The 18,690-nt window shown below is 51.3% G+C and overlaps 1 protein-coding gene across 2 annotated transcripts in view; it reads left to right on the top strand.

Moving 5' to 3' along the window:
- Nucleotides 1-18,690, top strand: part of RBBP8NL (RBBP8 N-terminal like) — a 229,426-nt gene that overhangs the window by 113,218 nt on the left and 97,518 nt on the right. For both annotated transcript variants that reach the window (XM_085619752.1, XM_085619753.1), the window contains exon 2: nucleotides 5,986-6,131. In XM_085619752.1, coding sequence (XP_085475878.1) covers nucleotides 6,071-6,131 — 61 coding nt within the window. In that variant the 5' untranslated portion in view covers nucleotides 5,986-6,070. The remainder of the gene's footprint in view (nucleotides 1-5,985; nucleotides 6,132-18,690) is intronic.

An 18,690-nucleotide genomic window follows, 5' to 3' on the forward strand; every position in this document is an offset into this window, starting at 1 on the left:
CGAAGGTGAAGAGAGCATACTACACAGAGGCTGGGTTTCATGGGCGTTAAGCGGCGGCTCCGAGATATGAACTTGAAATACGCCATGCTTTTCCCGGCCAGACTGCGTGTGGAGTCCGAGGGTCGCTCTCATTTCTTTGACCGTCCGGAGACGGCCGGGGACTGGTTGGACACTTTGCCTAGGGGACATGATCGAGAGGGTGTGGGGGCCGCGGGAGGAGAGTGCCCACTGGACCGGGCCAGCGGTATTGATACTGGGGCTAATTCCTGATGATGCCACTTTTCGGCTGTGCTCAGGGTTTTTTGACTGTCGTGCTTTGCTCCCCTTCCTGTGGAGGTTGTGGTGTGTCTCGAGGGGGTTCTCTTTCCTCCTCTAGGGGGTCTTTGTAGTTTAATTCATGCAGGGGCGACAGGCACACTGCAAGTTGGGGGGGCTGTTTGGGCTCATGCAGGGGTGCAGGGAGGGGGGAGTTTTGTTTGGAATGTTGGGTTGGGGTTGGGTATTGTTTGTTTGTACCACAAGGCAGACATATTGTTGTGTTCTATTCAAGGTGCTCTCTGGGAGGGGACAGATTGGTTTTGGCTGTGATGGGGGGTAGGGGACTGAGACTTCTTTCCTGGAATGTTAACGGACTGGGGGACAGGATAAAACGGGGGGTGGTCCTGCAGTTCTTAAAACGGATTTCACCTGATATTGTGTTCTTGCAAGAAACACACCTTATTGGTAATTCCTTCTGTGCTATGAATAGGCGGGGCTATCGCCTTGTGGCCCATTCGGGCTTCACCTCTGGTTCGAGGGGTGTGGGCATTATGGTTAAAACCTCGCTCCCGTTGGAGGTTGACGAGGTGCTCCATGATGACAGGGGGCGATATACGGTTCTGGTGGGTAGATGGGAGGGTAAAGTAGTTGTTTTGGTTTCTGTTTATGTCCCGCCGGGGTTGCAGACGACTACTTTTGCTGATTTGGGGCGCCTTCTTCTTGGGCTGCCGGAGGGTATCTTAGTGGTTGGTGGGGATTTTAATGCTGTGGTCTCCGGAACTGAGGATCGTCACCCACCCAGGGATCTCCCCCGGGCCCAAACTTGGTTGTCTGGCCTCTTAGATACCCTGGGTCTGGTGGATTGTTGGCGGCTAAAACATCCTGCGCAGGTACAATACACCTTTCATTCCGGGGCTCATGGTAGTCTTTCGAGACTTGATTATGTTCTGATGCCAGCGGCACAGGCGGGGAGGGTCGGGGAGGTGCGGCATCTTGCTCGGGGTATTTCAGACCACTCCCCTCTCTTGTTGCACTTTGATATTGTCCCGGGGATGGAGGGGAGGGTGGTCCCGATCAACCCCTGGTACCTGCGTAATCCCGCAATTCGCGCAGATTTGATTAAATCCCTTGAGCAATATTTTGGAGATAATGTGGGATCAGTGTCGTCTGCTGTTTCTCTGTGGGAGGCGTTCAAAACGGTACTCCGGGGGGAGGCCCTGTCCCTCATTTCCCATTCCAAGAGGTGTGAGCGGGAGGAGGTGACCCGTATCGAGTCTGAGATAACTGAGTTGGAGGGTGACCTGGATTGTGGTGTCACGGACGACAAACTGCATGCTCTCAGGATCAAACAAGCGGACTACAAGGCCCTAGTCACCGAGGCGGCCAGGGGCCTGAGTAGGGAGCAGCAGGGGCGACTGTATGATATGGGTGATAAAGCTGGAAAACTGATCGCGTGGCTGGATAAAAAGGAGAGAGCGAGTCGAGTTGTTCTGCTGATTGAGAGAGTGGAGGGTGTGTATGTTACTGATCCGGGTGAAATTGTTGATTGCTTCGCAGAGTATTTTCGCGGGGTGTATTCCCCGGTATCTTCTCGCTCGGAAGAGGATTCCCGCGACCTGCTTAAAGATATTGCGTTGCCTTCCCTTTCGGAGGAGGATAAATCGTTGATGGACGCGACTCCGACGTCTGAGGAGATCGCTCTGGCCATACGTTCAGTCGCCTCTGGCAAGGCCATGGGTCCTAATGGCCTTCCCATTGAATTGTACAAATTGCGGCCGGATACATTGGCGCCGCATCTTCGTGATATGTTCCTCGCGGCCCGGGCGGCGGGTTCCCTCCCGCTGGACCAGCGTCTAGCCACTATTGTGGTTATTCACAAGGAGGGGAGGCCGCGTGATCGGGTCACTTCTTACAGGCCCATTTCGCTTTTGAATGCGGAACCGAAAATTCTGGCCAAGGTGCTCGCTAATCGGCTGGTCAGCGTGGTGTGCGACCTGATCCATCAGGACCAGTCCGGTTTTATCCCTCATCGCAACACCGCGCTTAACCTGCGGCGTCTGCATGGGGTGCTCTCGAGGGTTCCGTTCATACGTGAGCCAGCCATTTTGGCGTCCCTGGACGCCACTATTGCATTCGACACGCTTGAGTGGCCATATATCTGGGCGACGCTGGAGAAGTTTGGGTTTGGCCCGGGATTCATTGGCTGGGTGAAATTGTTGTATTCCGGACCGCTAGCCCAGGTGGTGGTGAATGGTAGAGTGTCGGCTCCTTTTGAATTGGGTAGGGGCACACGACAGGGTTGCCCGCTGTCGCCTCTCCTCTTTGCGCTCGCCTTGGAGCCCCTGGCGGAGTGGCTGCGGTGGCACCCTTCGATTCGTGGTCTCCGATGGACTCCTGAGTATGAGGATCGAGTCTCTCTCTACGCGGACGATATTCTTTTGTATCTTGCTTCCCCGCGTGAATCGTTGATTGTGTTAGTGGACGTGCTGAATTCCTTTGGCCGTAACTCAGGCCTAGTCATCAACTGGGCTAAATCCTGTGTATATGTCCTCTCAGGGGAGGCCCCTATCCTCCCGCGGGGCTGTCCTATCCAGGTTGCTCAACAGGGATTTAAGTATCTGGGTATTTTTATTACCCTGGACTCTGCGGCCCGATACACACAGAACCTACTCCCCCCCCTCCAACGTTTGAAGGCGGATGTGGCGCGTTGGAGGTGCTTGCCGCTCTCGCCGCTCGGCCGGGCGGCGCTGTTTAAGATGATGTCGTTGCCACGGTTTTTATATGCCTTGCAAAACACGATGGATGTCGTTCCGGCTAGTTACTTTCGGGAGGTGGAGGGTCTGCAACGCCAACTGTTTTGGGATGGGAGGCCGCGGATCGCCCTTGCGAAGCTGACGCTCCCGTGGTACGATGGGGGGGTCGCCCTCCCCGACATCAAACGTTATTACTGGGCCTCCCAGCTGGCTGCGATAAACCACGGGCTTTATGGGCCCGCCCTTAATCCGGCTTTTGAAATGGACAACTTGTTGTTGCCGGGTGGCGACTACAATCATGCGCTCTACTCTAGATCGCTCGACGCACGTTTGACTGGTCCGACACGGGTCGCGGTACGGGTGTGGCATGCGGCAAACTCGGCGATGGGGTGGAAAGATCGGTTGACCCGGGCGACGCCACTGTATGCCTCTGAACGACTGGGTTGTTTGTGGACGACGAAAGGCTTCGAGAAGTGGGACACGATTGGCATTAGCAGGGTGGGCGATCTTTGGACGAAGGGGGGATTTAAAACGTTTGATGTGCTGAAAGCGGAATACCAGTTGCATGACAGTGAGTACTTCCGGTATGTACAGGTTCGCCACGCGTTGTCTTCCGTGTTCCCGGAGGTCGCGTCCATCCCGGAGTGCTCCCCTTTGGAAGATAGAGTGCTAGATGGGCATGTACCAGATGGCACTATCTCATTGATCTATAAAAAGCTCATCAACGATCGCTCGGGACTGCTGGCCGCCCTCCGTGAGGCTTGGGTCGCTGATGGATTGGAGCTGGACGACGAGGATTGGGTATCTGCGGTGGCCTCCCCGAAAGAGGTGGCCATACCGGCCCGCCTTCGTTTCGTCCAGCTAAAAATACTCCACAGGGTTTACGTTACGGGACCGGGCCTGATGCGTATGGGATACGCGGTGGATGGGATGTGTAAGCGTGGGTGTGGCATGTTAGGGACCTTCCTCCACATTTTGTGGGAATGTCCGGAGGTGACTCGATTCTGGCGCGGTGTGCATGAGGTGTTGCAAGCGGTCACGCATGTTGCGCTGCTCCCCGAGGCTAGGAGGTGTCTGCTGAATGTGTGGGAGCCGACTGATTATACGGTGACGCAAACGTGGTGGGTGACATTGGGATATATGGTGGCCAAGCGTGACATTGCACAATTGTGGGGCTCCCAGAGGTCACCCACGATTTCGGTATGGAAGGAAAATATGGATTGGTGTATGTTCCGAGAAAAGGTTGTGTATCTGGCGAGAGGTAAGCCTGGGAAATGGGTAAAGGTGTGGGGCCCCTGGAACTCCTACCGCGGCGGGATCTGTACCCCGCCACTGACGCCCGACTTGGCGGCGGCCCTGTCTCCCTAGTCTGCACATTCTCTTGATTCTGTGTTACCGTAACCACTTTGTTTCTGCCCCTGCCCTTCCCCCCCTCTTATTCTTGTAGGTTGGTAGAGCCCTCCCGAGGGGAGCAAATACTGTTGCCTAGATTTTTGCCGCCTTGTGGGTTTGTTTCTTGTTTTTCATTTAAAATGAAACCGCCATTTGGGATGTTTGGGCAATGTGGCCGCAAATGATATTTTTGATCTGTGGGACTTTTTACTGCTTGCTGCTTGTGTTTATGAATATCTCTTGAACTCTGTAATAAAGGTTTCCAAAAAAAAAAAAAGTAGTATTAGGTTAATGTGCCTAATTGCGGCAGGCTGTGCTGAGGGCACCGCTCGCCGCAATGTCAGGAATGCAGGATGCGCCCACCAGTGTGGCGGGCGCATCCTAATGTCTGCAACGGGACCCCCGCACCGATGGCCGGCGGTCCCATTCTCCGACAGGATGGCGGGCGGAAAAAGTCCGCCCGCCATCCTAATGACCCTCTAAGCCTTTTAATATGGCACAGTGAGCTATGTAGGATATGAGACTGCTACACCTTTTAACCCTCACTGACTCATGCAACACATCTTGTACACTGATTTACACACTTGCGTGATTTATTGTCAATCTGTATGTTATGTAAATCTCTCTGACTCCCTGCATTGGGATGCGAGGTTACTGTTGGGCACGCTGCACCTCCGCTCCGACCTTTGCTTTCACCTGCAGTGGAGTAGAGAGTGGCGTCATAACTTAAACACTGCCAATCCACCCCGCTGCTCGCCGTCCTTTTTCCCCCGCACTCCTCGCTACCTGCCATGGGCGGCAATCTGGGGGATAGCCCCGGCCGCCAGAAGCTCTAGCTAAGCCACTGTATGTAGTGTATTCCACAACTCCTCTGAAAGTCGGTAATATATATAGCATCACTTCAATGAAACATGAAAGTAATGTGTTAAAGACACACCTCTGTGGGAGTTAGGATGATTTCAGCCATCTTTAATTCAAGAAAAATATTCAAATCACTGAGTAATTTGTGGATTTTGTTCTGAAATCTCCTGGTGAGCAACGCAGCTTGATCTTTCCAGAAGTGGAACAATTGTTCAACACTGTACAGAGCTCCGCTGCCTTTTGGCTAGGTTTCCGCTATAGAAATACATCACTTCTGGAAAGCAGTGTGACTGTGGAGGAGTTGGAGAAGGCACAGATGAAATAGATTGTTTTGGTGCTTGTGTGATTTTACAGACATTTTTGGATAACGTAGAGCGCACTAGTGCTTCCCAAAATGTGTAGCATTTGCACCACCTGAAATCAGCATTTGCACCATGAAAATCATTGCAAAAACAGTAATTTGCACCAGACCATCATTCCAAATGGCATTTCCAAATTGCGCCCGTGCAATCAATGTAGCTCAAGAATGTCAATGCTGAAAGGTAATCTGAACCATTCATGTTTTAGCGTGTGGCATAAATTCATTTGAACATATATCCATATTATGGTGTTGCATATGTCTTCCTTCTCTGTTTTCTTAGAAGGCAGTACAAAAGGGTTCAGCAAAACTCAGAATGCTTCAAATTGCTACCTATAAAAGCCTCCTTTTTTATACCCTTAGGCTTGGCTGAGGACGCGAATGGTTGGCGCGCTAGTCACGGTGGCCCGAGGGGGAACGCCTCTGGGCAAGACGCAGCGAGGTGGCCATGGAGACCTTCACTGAAGCTTGGAATAAACTCAAGGATCTCCACGAGAAAGAAGTCGTAGGTGAGAGTCACAAGTGTGCACGCGACATTCCTAGCATAGACGCAGAAGTTGGACTGTACCAGTGATGCATGCTGAAGCAAAGACTGGTTGTTGGCTTTGTGATTTCAAGGGTGCCCCTTTGCAACTTCCAAACTGAAACTCCCCTTTGCACCCCAAGCATACCTCAACCCAATCCTCAACACTTATTCCTCCATCATCCCAAATTTAAAATCCTGTAGGTGAGAACCTCACCCTTAATAGCAAAACTGATGAGATAAGTAACATCTAGGTCAACCTGTAGCCCGTCAGATCAATAATCACCAGAGGGTTGAAACAGGAACCATCAGACCTATTGGTGGTCGAAATAAAAGAAGAATGGAGTGCTTTCTTCTCATCCTTCACAAACTCCGCTGGCCATCAGACAGCCCGTCATCCATTCTAAATTTTCTGTCTTAAATTCAAATTCCTCATAAATTCCAACCCATCTGCACCAAATCCCCACCCTAGCTACAAAACAGGTCCTTCTGCTCAGCCAGTCTACCATTTCACAAGTTTCCCACCACCAAGCATGCACCCAATCTTTACGAAACTCCACCTTTACGTATCCGAATCCAACGCGCCTACATTAATTTCAGGAAATCCCAAAAACCTCCTTTTCCCCAGAGACCAGTAACCTAGACAACATGCAGAGTATCTCCTCTCCCACCCTTGAACCTCTGCTGATCACTCCCAGAACCACATACTCCTCACTGGACATGACTACCTCTCTTCACGAACCTGCAGGATGAAGCGCAATTGTTCGAAGAAGCACCTGGAACCTCCAAGGGCCTTCCATTTATGGGAGAAATCCGTACTTAATGAAGTAGCCAAAGCAGGATTTAGTTTATAGTTTCCCTCAACACCATACTGTACGCTACTTTTAACCATAAACCTACCTCTAATTCTAATCTTACTCGTCCCTGCCACCTCGAACACAACCCTGAAACCCAATCGTCCCCTTAACCCAAACCTCTTAACTCGGACCCAACTCACTCACAACCTTAAACAATTTATAATAACCCTGAAATAGCCCTAACCATAATCCCTTAAATGTTACTATTTAACCCTTCCCTTTAATAACAATCTCTTAACTCTGGCCCTTTACCTGTACCCCTTCAACCACACCCTCTTATCCCCAACCCTTTAACACTAACTCCTTGGTTGTATGCTACTTATTTCATATAGAAGACTTTACAGCGGCCATCCCCCCCGCCCCCGATTAGGTCAGAGGAGCATCGTCCCCCCTACTGCCAGTGCAGCAAAAGTGAAAAATAAAGTGTTAATAAAATGAATTACCATTTTATTTTTTACTGCTCCCAGCCTGAGCAATGGTGGGGGCGGGGCACATACGTTGATAATCCTACAAGACATGCGGTGTTTGCGTAGAGCGGTAGTGTGCTGGATTGTGCCATGCTCTATTGCACCAAATGTCAAGAGGTGAGTGGTGTACTGTGTTTACAACAACAACAACATACAACGTCTCCACCGTGAACGGTGTATTGTGGTTTACTTAAGGGTTATGGGATATGGCGGGGCATTTGGCGTGATGTGTGGTTTATGGCATGAAGTGTGGTCCGTGATTCAAGTTGTAGTTTATAGGAGGAAGTGTGTCTATCTGGTAAGAGGTGTGAACTATGATAGGAAATGTGGTCCATAGCAGAATGTGTGGTTTTCGACTTTTGGTGTGGCCTGTGGTAGGGGCTGATTTGCGGTATGTGTGATCTAAAGGAGGAATTATGGTGTATAAACATGAGGTATTCAATCTGGTAGTTGGTGTGGTCCAATGGAAACGGACTAGTCTATGATAGGTGGTGTTGTATATGGCAAGAAACCTAGTATGTAGTACAGGGTGTGGTCTATGACAGGAGGTGTTTTTCATGATATGAGGCTTGCCAGTGGGATGGGGTCTGGCTTAAAGGAAGAAGTGTTGCATAATGTAGGATGGTCGTTATATGGTAGGTGGTGTTGTCTTAAGCTGGCTGTGAGGCCTGTTGCTGGGGGTATCATCTACATTAAGTGGATTGGGGTATACACTAATACTGGGCGGTGATCTCCGCTCCATTTGTGGAGTTTGCAGAGTTTTCCGAACTCCGCGCTCCACAGAGCACACGAGTTCCCAAAAACTCTGCTCCGCAGAGCGGAGCAGAGTTTTTTCCTCACTCCCCTCATGAACGGCAAGTTGGCGAGCGCGGAAAATCCACCTCCCGACGAGATTTTTTCTCGCTCGCTCGCCAAGGTCTAGTTGGCGAGCGAGGAAAATCAACCTCCTGGCGAGATTTCTGAACGCGGGCGGTCAGATTTCTCAATGCGAGTGGTTGCGGCAGGTTGCGAAAACTCGCATTGAGAAACCTTCCGTTCATGTTGAGAAAGCTTTCACTTGAGTATAAAATCTACGCAAGCAGAAAGGGAAGCTGCACCCTCTAGTGCTGGCCATGGTGCCATTCGTGATGATTTTACAGCGTGTGCCAAACACCCGGCTCTCAAAATCACCACGAATGGCATGACCCTAACGCACTCCGCCACTCAAGGAACTCCACGTAGCACTGTGGAGTTTTTTTGTCACTTCGCGGAGTTCCGCAGAACTCCATGTACCCCACGCAGGCTTAGTATAGACAAGGTGTTGTCCACCAAAAGAGGTTATCCTGTGATGCATGGGGTTGTATGTCTCTTTTACTTATCTTCTGGTCTGCATTAGCACATCTGTATTTCCAGCTTTGGTAGAAAGGGGTTTTTAAGTGTTGTCTTTTCCTCTTCAGTTTGGTCCTTGGATGCTGCAGGGCCTGTATGTTTTATTGTATGTGTGCTATATGGTGGTTTTATTAATGAGAAATGATGTATTATATAGGAGGAGGTGTGCTTTACATGAGGAGCTGTAATCTATGATATAAGGCATGTTCCACTGGAGGAGGTATGATGTAACAGGCATGGTCTTTGACTGGAGGTGTGCTTGATAGCAGAAAACAAGCTCAATGACGTTCAGGGTGAATACAAGATGAAGAGGTGAGGTCAGTATTCTTGTGTTGGTGTCCCAGGGTCTGTATCCCTGTTTCAGTCCCGCCATCGGTATTCGTGTGCAAGTGTTGGTGCCCTGTGTCGGTGTCGCCCCAGAAGATTCAATATGTCAGTGCCGGTACTCTAGTGCCAGCGACCCTGTGACAGCGCCTGTATGCTGGCACGCTTGTGGCATATCACTTCCTAGTGTCGGTGTCAGCATCCATGTGTTTTAGCATTGCTGTGCTATGTCCTCATGCTAATGTACATATGTCCTTCTCCCAGCATTAGTGGTCGTACGCTTATCAGTATTGATGGCTCAGTGTCCACAAGTCAGTGTGGGTGCCCATGCGTCAGTGCCCCTCAGTTTGCTCCACCCGGTCAGTATTCAGCAATCATTGTCAGTGTCCCTTTTTCCATCTACCCCTCTGCCAGTACCAGTGTCCCAGTGTCAGAGTGCGCTCCAGTTCTTCTGTGCCATAGCCCATGTGCCAATGTCAGCATCCTGATGCCAGTGCCCATAGGGCTTCTGTGTGCTCTTGTCCCATGCCGCGAGGTCCTGGCAGTAACCCTAGACAGTAACAGTATTGCAGTGCTCAATGTCCATGTTAGTGTTGCAGTGTCTGTATCAATGCGTAATTGTCGGACTGCCATTGAAAGGCTGCCTGAAAGGGACATCGTAATCCCTACGGCGCTGTCTGAGCAGGCACCTCCCCATTGTAGGCGATTACTTTTCGACTGCTGCCGCAACGGGCTCCTTGGGCCCATCGGAAAAGCAGCGGTTGGTCCCTCTGCCCCCCCTGCCTTTGACCGCTGCATCATAATGTGCCAGTCGGACTGCATAGCTAGATGTCAGTCGGACCGCAACTGACAGTCCGTCGGTTGTGGTCCGACCGACATCGTAATTAGGGTCTTAGAGTTTCCACGTCAGTAACCTTGTCTCAGTATGGCAGTGTCAGAAACCTATGTCAATATTGACAGGTCAGTGCCCCAGTGTTGTGTTCCCCCGGTCAGAGCCCCCGTGTTAGTGCCCCTGTGTCATGTCGATGTCCTGGTTTTGTGTCCAGGACTTTTGTCACTGCCCTATACCATTGTTCCATCATCAATGTTTGGTCTCTGTCAGTGTTCCTATGTCACTGCCTCCAAGACTATATCCCCGTGTCAGTGTCCATGTATCAGTGTCCCAGCAGCAATGCCCCAAAGTAGGTGCCTTTGTGTCGCTGTCACCATGTGATTGATGGTGCTGCTGTGTCAGTGTCAAAGTGTCAGTATTGGTGCTCCTGTGTCAGTGTTCTAGTGTCTGTGTCTCAGTGGCAGCATCATGTCTTCATGCCAGTGCCCTTGAGTCAGCGCCCTGTGTCGGGGTCCACATGTCAGTACACTAGTGTTGCACCCCCACAGACAATGCCCCTTTGTCCTTGTCCCTATGTTGTGTCACTGCTCTGGTCCTAGTGTCTCTAGCTGTGTGTCAGCATCCTTGTGACCTAGCATTCCTTTGTATGTGTCACAGTGAAACTGACCCATGCCAGTGTTCGAACACAGGTGTTAGAGCCAGATGTGAGTGTACCAGCATCACTATTCCTACATCAGTTTTAGGCTTGAAAGGCAGAGTTCCTTATGCCAGTGTCCTAATTTCAGGGTGGTTTACCTGTGTCAGTGTCCTGATGGCTATGCCTACCCACAAGTGACCGTGTGTCATTGTCCTTTTGATAGCATCCGAGTGTCAGTCCTTCTTGGTCACCGATACCCATTTCAATGTTCCCATGTCACTGTTTTTTTTTTTTTTTTTTGAAAAACCTTTATTCTTGAAAACATGGACACAGCTATTTAGCCGACATTCCGGGTGGTTCGGCAGCTTTGAGAAAGCAAACAAGGAAACGTCCACAGTGCATAGAGGAGAAGCAAAAAAGGTTCTATTTTAAATAAACACAAACTCACACAAAACCCCAGCAAGGCGAAGGACACTGACTACCACTGGTGATTGCCCCTCAGGGGTGAGCAGACCCCCGTCGTCTAACAGTCACAACACTGTGTTAAGAGGAAAAAGGGGGGAAAAGCAGAGGCCCAAAAAGTCAATTATCATTCAGATACATATACAAATGCTGGAAAGAATGTTAAGGAGAGAGCTGTTCATCGGGGGGATCCAAATCAGGGGCAAGACATATGCCACCCCTATACTGGTTCCACCTCCCCCAAATGGCATGCCACTTCCGGGGGCGCCCTCTAGCACAATATACTGTCTTTTCCCTCAGCATACTCCAGTCCATGTTTTCTTTCCACGCAGTCAATGTGGGGGGACCCGCTGAGCCCCACAGGCGCGCGATGTCTCGCTTAGCCACCATATTACCCAGGGTCACCCACTGGGTCTGTCCCACGTCGTGATCGGTAGGCCCCCAAACATTCAGGAGACAGCACCGCGCCTCCGGCTGCATAACAATGCCCGTCACCTCCCCCATCACCGTATGGACTCTCCTCCAGAATTCCATGATAACGCCACATTCCCAAATGATATGCATAAAGGTACCCACCATACCGCATCCCCTCCTACATAAACCCTCCTCAGAGAATCCCATACGAACCAGCCTAGGCCCCGTGACATAGGTTCTGTGGAGTATTTTGAGCTGCACCAGCCTCAGTCGTGATGGGATCGCGACCTCCTTAGGAGAGGAGACCGCAGACTGCCAATCCTCGTCATCCAGTTCGAGCCCGTCCCTAGTCCACTGGTCCCTCAGCCCCAACAGCAGGTCCGCCTGAACATTTATCAATTTCTTATATATGAGAGAAATCGTACTCTCCGGCATATGGCCGTCGAGGATCCGATCCTCCAATGGAGAGGACTCAGGCACCTTCTCTCCGTCTACGAGAACTGATCGCAGGGCATGACGCACTTGAACATAGCGGAAGAACTCGGATTTCCCCAACTCATACTCCTGCTGCAGCTCTTCAAAGGACTTCACCCTCCCCTTAATCAGCAAATCTCCAACCCTGGAGATTCCAATCAAGTCCCATTTATCAAAACCTTTCGTATGCCAGAGCCTCCCCAATTTTTCAGATTCAAACAACGGGGTAGCTAGGGTGAGCCTATCCTTCCAGCCCAACGAGTCAGTCGCCAACCTCCACACGCGCACCGCCACCCCCGTGGGCCCCGTGAGGGACGAGTCCAGCGCCCGAGAGTACAACGCTCTATGATAATTACCGCCGCGCAGCAACCATCGGTCCATGGCATAGCCGGGGCTTAGAGCCGGACCATAGAAACCATGATTAATCGCGCTCAACTGGGTGGCCCAATAATAGCGTTGAATGTCCGGAAGCGCAATACCCCCGTCGTACCACGGAAGCGTCAACTTAGCAATCGCTATGCGCGGCCTACCATCCCACAACAACGATCGTTGGAGGCTTTCAACCTCCCGAAAGTAACTGGCCGGTACCAAATCAAGGGTATTCTGCAAAGCATAGAGGAACCGGGGGAGAGACATCATTTTAAACAAGGCGGCGCCCCAACGAGGGAGAGCGGCAGCTTCCGCCAGCCCGCACCATCCCGCCGCAAGCGCGCCAGTGGGGGGAGCTGGTTTCTCTCATACCGCAGGGTGGAGTCAGTGGAGATTAAAATCCCCAGGTACACAAAGCCCTGCTGGGCAATCTGGATCGAACACGTTCGCGGGACAGGCGGAACCTCGCCGCTCAGAACATACAAATACGATTTACTCCAATTGATGACGAGACCCGAGTTCCTGCCAAAGGACGTCAGAACGTCACAAACCACTATAAGCGAGTTCTTGGGCGAGGCGAGATATAACAGGATGTCATCGGCATAGAGCGATATACGGTCCTCGTGCTCGGGCGACCACCTAAGTCCACGTATATCCGGATGCCAGCGTATCCACGCCGCCAGCGGCTCGAGGGCAAGGGCGAACAACAAAGGCGACAAGGGGCACCCCTGCCGAGTTCCCCTCCCAAGCTGGAACGGAGTCGACGCCCGCCCGTTTACCACAACACTCGCAAGGGGGCCCTCATACAGCAACCTCACCCAGCTCAAAAAACCAGGGCCAAAACCGAACTTGGCAAGCACTGCCCACAGATATGCCCATTCCACCGTATCAAAAGCCATCGTGGCATCGAGAGATGCCACAATAGCTGGTTCTCGGATCGTGCCCGCCCTGGCAATCACTCCATGGAGGCGCCGAAGGTTCAACGCAGTGTTACGGTGTGGGATAAAACCGGATTGATCCGGATGGATCAAGTCTCTGAGCACCCTGACCAAGCGGCCTGCCAGAATTTTAGCCAGAATTTTCGGTTCAGCATTAAGGAGTGATATTGGCCGATAGGAGGAACACTTATCTCGGGGTTTACCCTCCTTGTGTATTACAACAATCGTCGCCAGTCTCTGGTCCAACGGAAGGGACCCCGCGCCTCCACAAACATGGCGCGCAGGTGAGGGGCAACCCTATCCGGGAACAGCTTATACAAGTCAATCGGCAAACCATTAGGGCCTGAGGCCTTACCCGAGTTCAGCGCACGGATGGCACCCGCCACCTCATCGACCGTTATGTCTCCATCGAGGTCGTCCCTATCTACGTCAGACAGGCAGGGCAGATCGATGTCCCGCAGGAGGTCAAGCGAGTCCTCGGTCGGCCTATCCGAAACTGAGGCATAAACCATACGGAAATAATCCGAAAAACACTGTACTATCCCCTCAGGGTCAACAACTACCTCTCCCCCCTCTCTCGTCAGTTCCGGCACCACTCTATTAACCCGTTCTTTTTTGTCCAGCCAAGCTAGGAGCTTCCCGGCCTTATCCCCAACATCATACAAGCGGCCCTGCTGTTCCCTACTGAGGGTCTTGGCGGCATTAGTCACCAGGTCCTTATATTCGGCTTGCTTCAGGCTCAGCTCATGCAGTGAGGCCTCTGTATACTCCTCCTCCAGGGCCACCTCTAAAGCCGCGATCTCCTCCTCAACCTGCATAACCTCGCCATCTCTCCGCCGCTTGGCCGCCACTACCAGGGAGAGGGCCTCTCCCCTCAGCACAGTCTTAAATGCTTCCCACAACGACACGGCCGAGTCAACAGACCCCTGGTTGTCCTTAAAAAAGTGATCAACTGTCTTCAACAGCGCACTGCGCATCTTGGGGTCCCGAAAGTACCAGGGGTTAATAGGAGCAACCCTGCCCCCTCCCTCGCGCCCGACATCCAGCCGGACCCACACTGGCGAATGATCCGATATGCCCCGCGCCATATGCCTGGCCTCAGATACCAATGAGGCATGCGCAGCCAGGGTGAGCAGGTAATCAATCCTAGAGAGGCTACCATGCACCCCGGAGTGGAAGGTGCATTGGCTCTGTGTGGGGTGCCGGAGCCTCCAGCAGTCTACCAGGCCGAGTGTGTCTAGGAAGTCTGGAAGCCACTTCTGAGCCCCCCCGGTGTCCCTGGGCGGGTACCTATCCAGCAGCCCAGAGCCGACAGCATTGAAATCACCCCCCACCACTAGCATACCCTCCGGGAGGTCCAACAAGGCCCTACCCAGATCTGTAAACGTGGAGGCCTGCAGGGCAGGAGGGACATAGACCGAAACCAAAACCAAAGTTCTTCCTTCCCACCTCCCCGCCACCGCCACAAACCTCCCCCTATCATCAACAATGGTGGAGTTCACCTCAAACGGTAGTGAAGCTCTAACTAGGATGCCCACACCCCTGGATCCAGAGGAGAATCCCGAGTGAGCTATGAATTTGTAACCTTTCCTATTAAGAGCATGGCAAGTATTACCTATAAGGTGTGTCTCCTGCAGTAGGACGACATCCGGCAAAGACCGTTTCAAGAACTGCAGGACTATCCCCCGCTTAATGCGATCCCCCAAACCATTAACATTCCAGCTAAGAACGTTTAAACCCCTACCCCCCATCCCCACACCACAAGAGACCCACCCCACACCCGAAGAGCCACCATGGAAAAATCCTGACAATGAGTACTGCGCCTTGCAAAAACAAACCCCCCAACAACAAACCCAAAATCCCAACTATCCCCCCCACCCTGCACCCCTGCTGCAGCTTACAAAGCCCCCCCAACTTGCAGTGTGCCTGTCGCCCTACCAAAACCCAAATCTACAAAAAGTACCCTGAGGGAGGAAAGAGCTCCCATCGTCCTCCCGCAACCCTCCGTATTGTACTGCAATCAGTTCAAGTCATCAACCGGAACCAAATCAAGTCAGTCCGGCTCCAAAGGCATCAACCCTGCCCATCCCGGCCACTGTCCCCGTCTGTGGCGGCATCCTCACCAGTCCGTCGTCGGGGCAAAGCGTCCAGCCATTCACCGGCCATAGCAGGCGACTCAAAGAAGAAAGTTCGGTCTTCATACACCACCCGTAATCTGGCAGGGAAAAGCATGGCATACTTCAGGTCCCTCTCCCGAAGCCGTCTCTTCACCCCCAGGAAGCTCAGCCTTTGCTTTTGCACCAGCTGGGTGAAGTCAGGATAGAAACTCACCGACGCGTTCTGAAAAGGGACCGGGCCCGTCACCCGAGATGCTTGCAGGATAGCGTCCCGATCTCGGAAGTGAAAGAGCCTGGCGACAATCGGTCTTGGTGGAGCTCCCACCTTGGGCCTCCCACCTGGCACTCTGTGGGCTCGCTCAACTGCGAAGAACTTCCCAAGGCCCCTAGGCTTCAGATGATTAAGCACCAAGTCCTCCACGAGAAGGTCCACAGAAACCTCGTCCGAGGACTCCGGGACCCCGATAATGCGCACGTTGTTGCGCCTGGCCCGGCTCTCAAAGTCCTCGAGCCGACGGGCGGAGAGGTCACTCTCGGCCCGCAGCCTACGAACCTCAGTCTGAAGTTCTGAGACATCGTCAGCGAGGCCCGTGGTCTTGAGATCAAGGGTTTTTACCCGTTCATTAGTTTTGCCCAAGTCCGCGCGGATCAGGTTAACGTCCACCAAGATGGTATCCACTTTGTGCGCCAGGGCATCAAACTGTCTCCCAATCGAGGCCTGCATCCCTTCGAGCGCGCCCATGACGTCCTGCAACGAGAGCTCCGAGGCCGGGGGTGAGGCAGTCTTCTGTCCATCCAGCGACTGGCTCGATCCACCGGGCGACCCCTTCTGCTGGGCATACCGATCCATGTTATTAGCTTGAGTATAGGCTCCCCGCCTGGTAGCCTTGGGTTTCAGACGATCCACCTCTGCTTTACCCGACATGTCTGGCTCCAAGCAGTCCGGTGCCAAAAGACGGCCCTCTCTCAGGTAGAGGGAGCAGGAGAAGTCAGATCTGCAATAGCCCGCCAGGGTAGGGCGCAGAGCGTCCAGAGGATAATAAAGCAGCCGAAAGCACTCCCAGGCCACGGCAGACAAAGGGCGAGAAAGTGAAAGTGAAAGGACGGGATCCTCCGTCCGACAGTTCACACCTCGCCTGGCCGCTGTTGTTCAATTAGAGGTCGCGCATCCTGCCAACGCCAGCCCCTGGCATCCCTCGGAGACAGGCCTCAATCTTCCGCCGTGCACAACTCCGGTTCCCGGTGGGCGATCCGAACTCGGGCGGCATCAATCGCCTCCATAACGAGTCATCTGCAAGATGCCGTGCATATAATACAGGATTGAAGACAGGATAGTCGACGGAGGGCGCGTGGGTCTCGGGAGCTCAAAGCTCACGCGGCCATCTTGGTCCGGCGCTAGGCTCCTCCCCCTCCCATGTCACTGTTGGTGCTCCTGGGGCAGTTTGTCTGCTTCAGTTTGGTGCCCCATGTCAGATTCTTCGTGTCATCATGGCTCTCCCTGCATCAGCTTACTGGCCTCAGTATCCCACTGGATGTCACTTGTTTGAACTATGCGTATATTCTTAAGTCCATTTCAAAGCATCAAGGGGATAGAAAAGCTCCAAGGGTTCAAATGAGGGAGAAATGTGATGATCTAAAAATGAATCAGGCATGAGGAGTATTTCAGGGTGGATACCTTTAAAAAGAGTGGTGAAATAATGTTTTGTTAGAGAGAGGCCCACTTCAAACAAGCATTTGCAATGCAATTGGTCTCGCCTTTGGGACCTTATATGTATTTAGCTATGCAGCACATTAGCCTGGGTGCTGAAACATCTACTGTTTTTTTAACATGGAGGTAAAGTAAGCACCAAACTGCCTGACATGCTAGGTATGGGAACACACGGAGAGAAATATTGCCTTGCAGTGGGAAATGTTATAGTCCAAAGCTCTGTTTTTAATATAAAATCAGGGCCTTCGGTGGTCATATCACTGAAAATACAAGATTTGAAAGAAATATTATTGTCTACAGGTGCTCGTAGAATACAATTTCTATGGACAGGAATCTAGAGAATGCTAAAGTGATTCTGGTATTTTACTGACCTCTACTGGTCGTTTTTTAACAAGAAAGTTAAATAGAGGCAGTTGCCAGAAAAATAAAAAAAAGTCCCTCAGCAGAAAGCAATTCTGGTATTTTACTGACCTCTCCTGGCCATTTTCTATCAAGGCAGTTAAATAGAGGCAGTTGAACAGAAACATAAGTCCCTTAGCGGAAGCAGACAAGTCTTAGAGCTGATCTCCAGAGCCCATAAAGTAATACACATGTAAGTATGTACTAAAGTATATACAAGAGGTCTCAAATGCTCAACCTAAAAAGGGAGAACTGACAAGTAAAGCATGCATTTCACTAATGCATGCATAACAGATAATGTGTAGATGATCATGCAGGAACAGAGTTTCAGTGATCCTTTGAAAGTGAAATAAATGTTTTGAAGTTTGTTTCACAATGCAGTGAGTCTTATTAAGAGGATTCTGGCCCTTCCAGGCCACTGTGGCTATCTCACTGCTTAGGATCCCCTTGCTGGTACTGCCTTAGGCCACGGTTGCTAAAAGCTAAGGCTGCCTACCTTTGATTCCATCCCATGCCTCTTTCTTCCATCACCCTGCACATCCTGTCTCTGTCTCACTCTTGCAGGTACTTTTTCATCCCTGCTTCCTCTATTTGTCACTGTTTTCCTATTTTTTACTTCATTCTTCTTTACCATTTCTACAGTTCTTTCTCTTGTTCTGGATCAAAGTCTGATGATGTAAAATTAGTCTGGGTTCCCAAACATGAGTGCTGGTGCCCATCACATGCAAACACCGGCACAAGTTAAGCACTGAAGTATGGTCTAGTACATGAGGCATGGTCTATATTAGAAAACGCGGATTACTAGAGAAGTTAGAACTGCACTAGGAGGTGTGAAAAATATAGCTCGAGTGGTCTGACATTGGAGGTATTGTCTATCATATCAGGTGTGGTCCTTGCTGTAGTGTGTAGTCCATGAGCGTAGGTGTGGTCTATGGTGATAGGTGTGGTCAGAATAAAATGTATAGTGTCAGAGCCACTGGGATTATGCAGAAGGGGAACATCAAATTATGTGGAAGGGTTGACTAATTTGTGCAGCAAGAAAAGGCAAATTATGTGGTGTAATGAGACACAATGTTTGATAGAATTACTTAATTATTTTGTCATTTTTACTCATGGTAATATTGTCTGGGCACATTTTCACCTGAGTGTCAATTAAAAACTAAATATTTAGAAATAGGC

The sequence above is a fragment of the Triturus cristatus genome, chromosome 7 (genome assembly GCF_964204655.1).
Source record: "Triturus cristatus chromosome 7, aTriCri1.1, whole genome shotgun sequence".
Classification (NCBI taxonomy): Eukaryota; Metazoa; Chordata; class Amphibia; order Caudata; family Salamandridae; genus Triturus; species Triturus cristatus.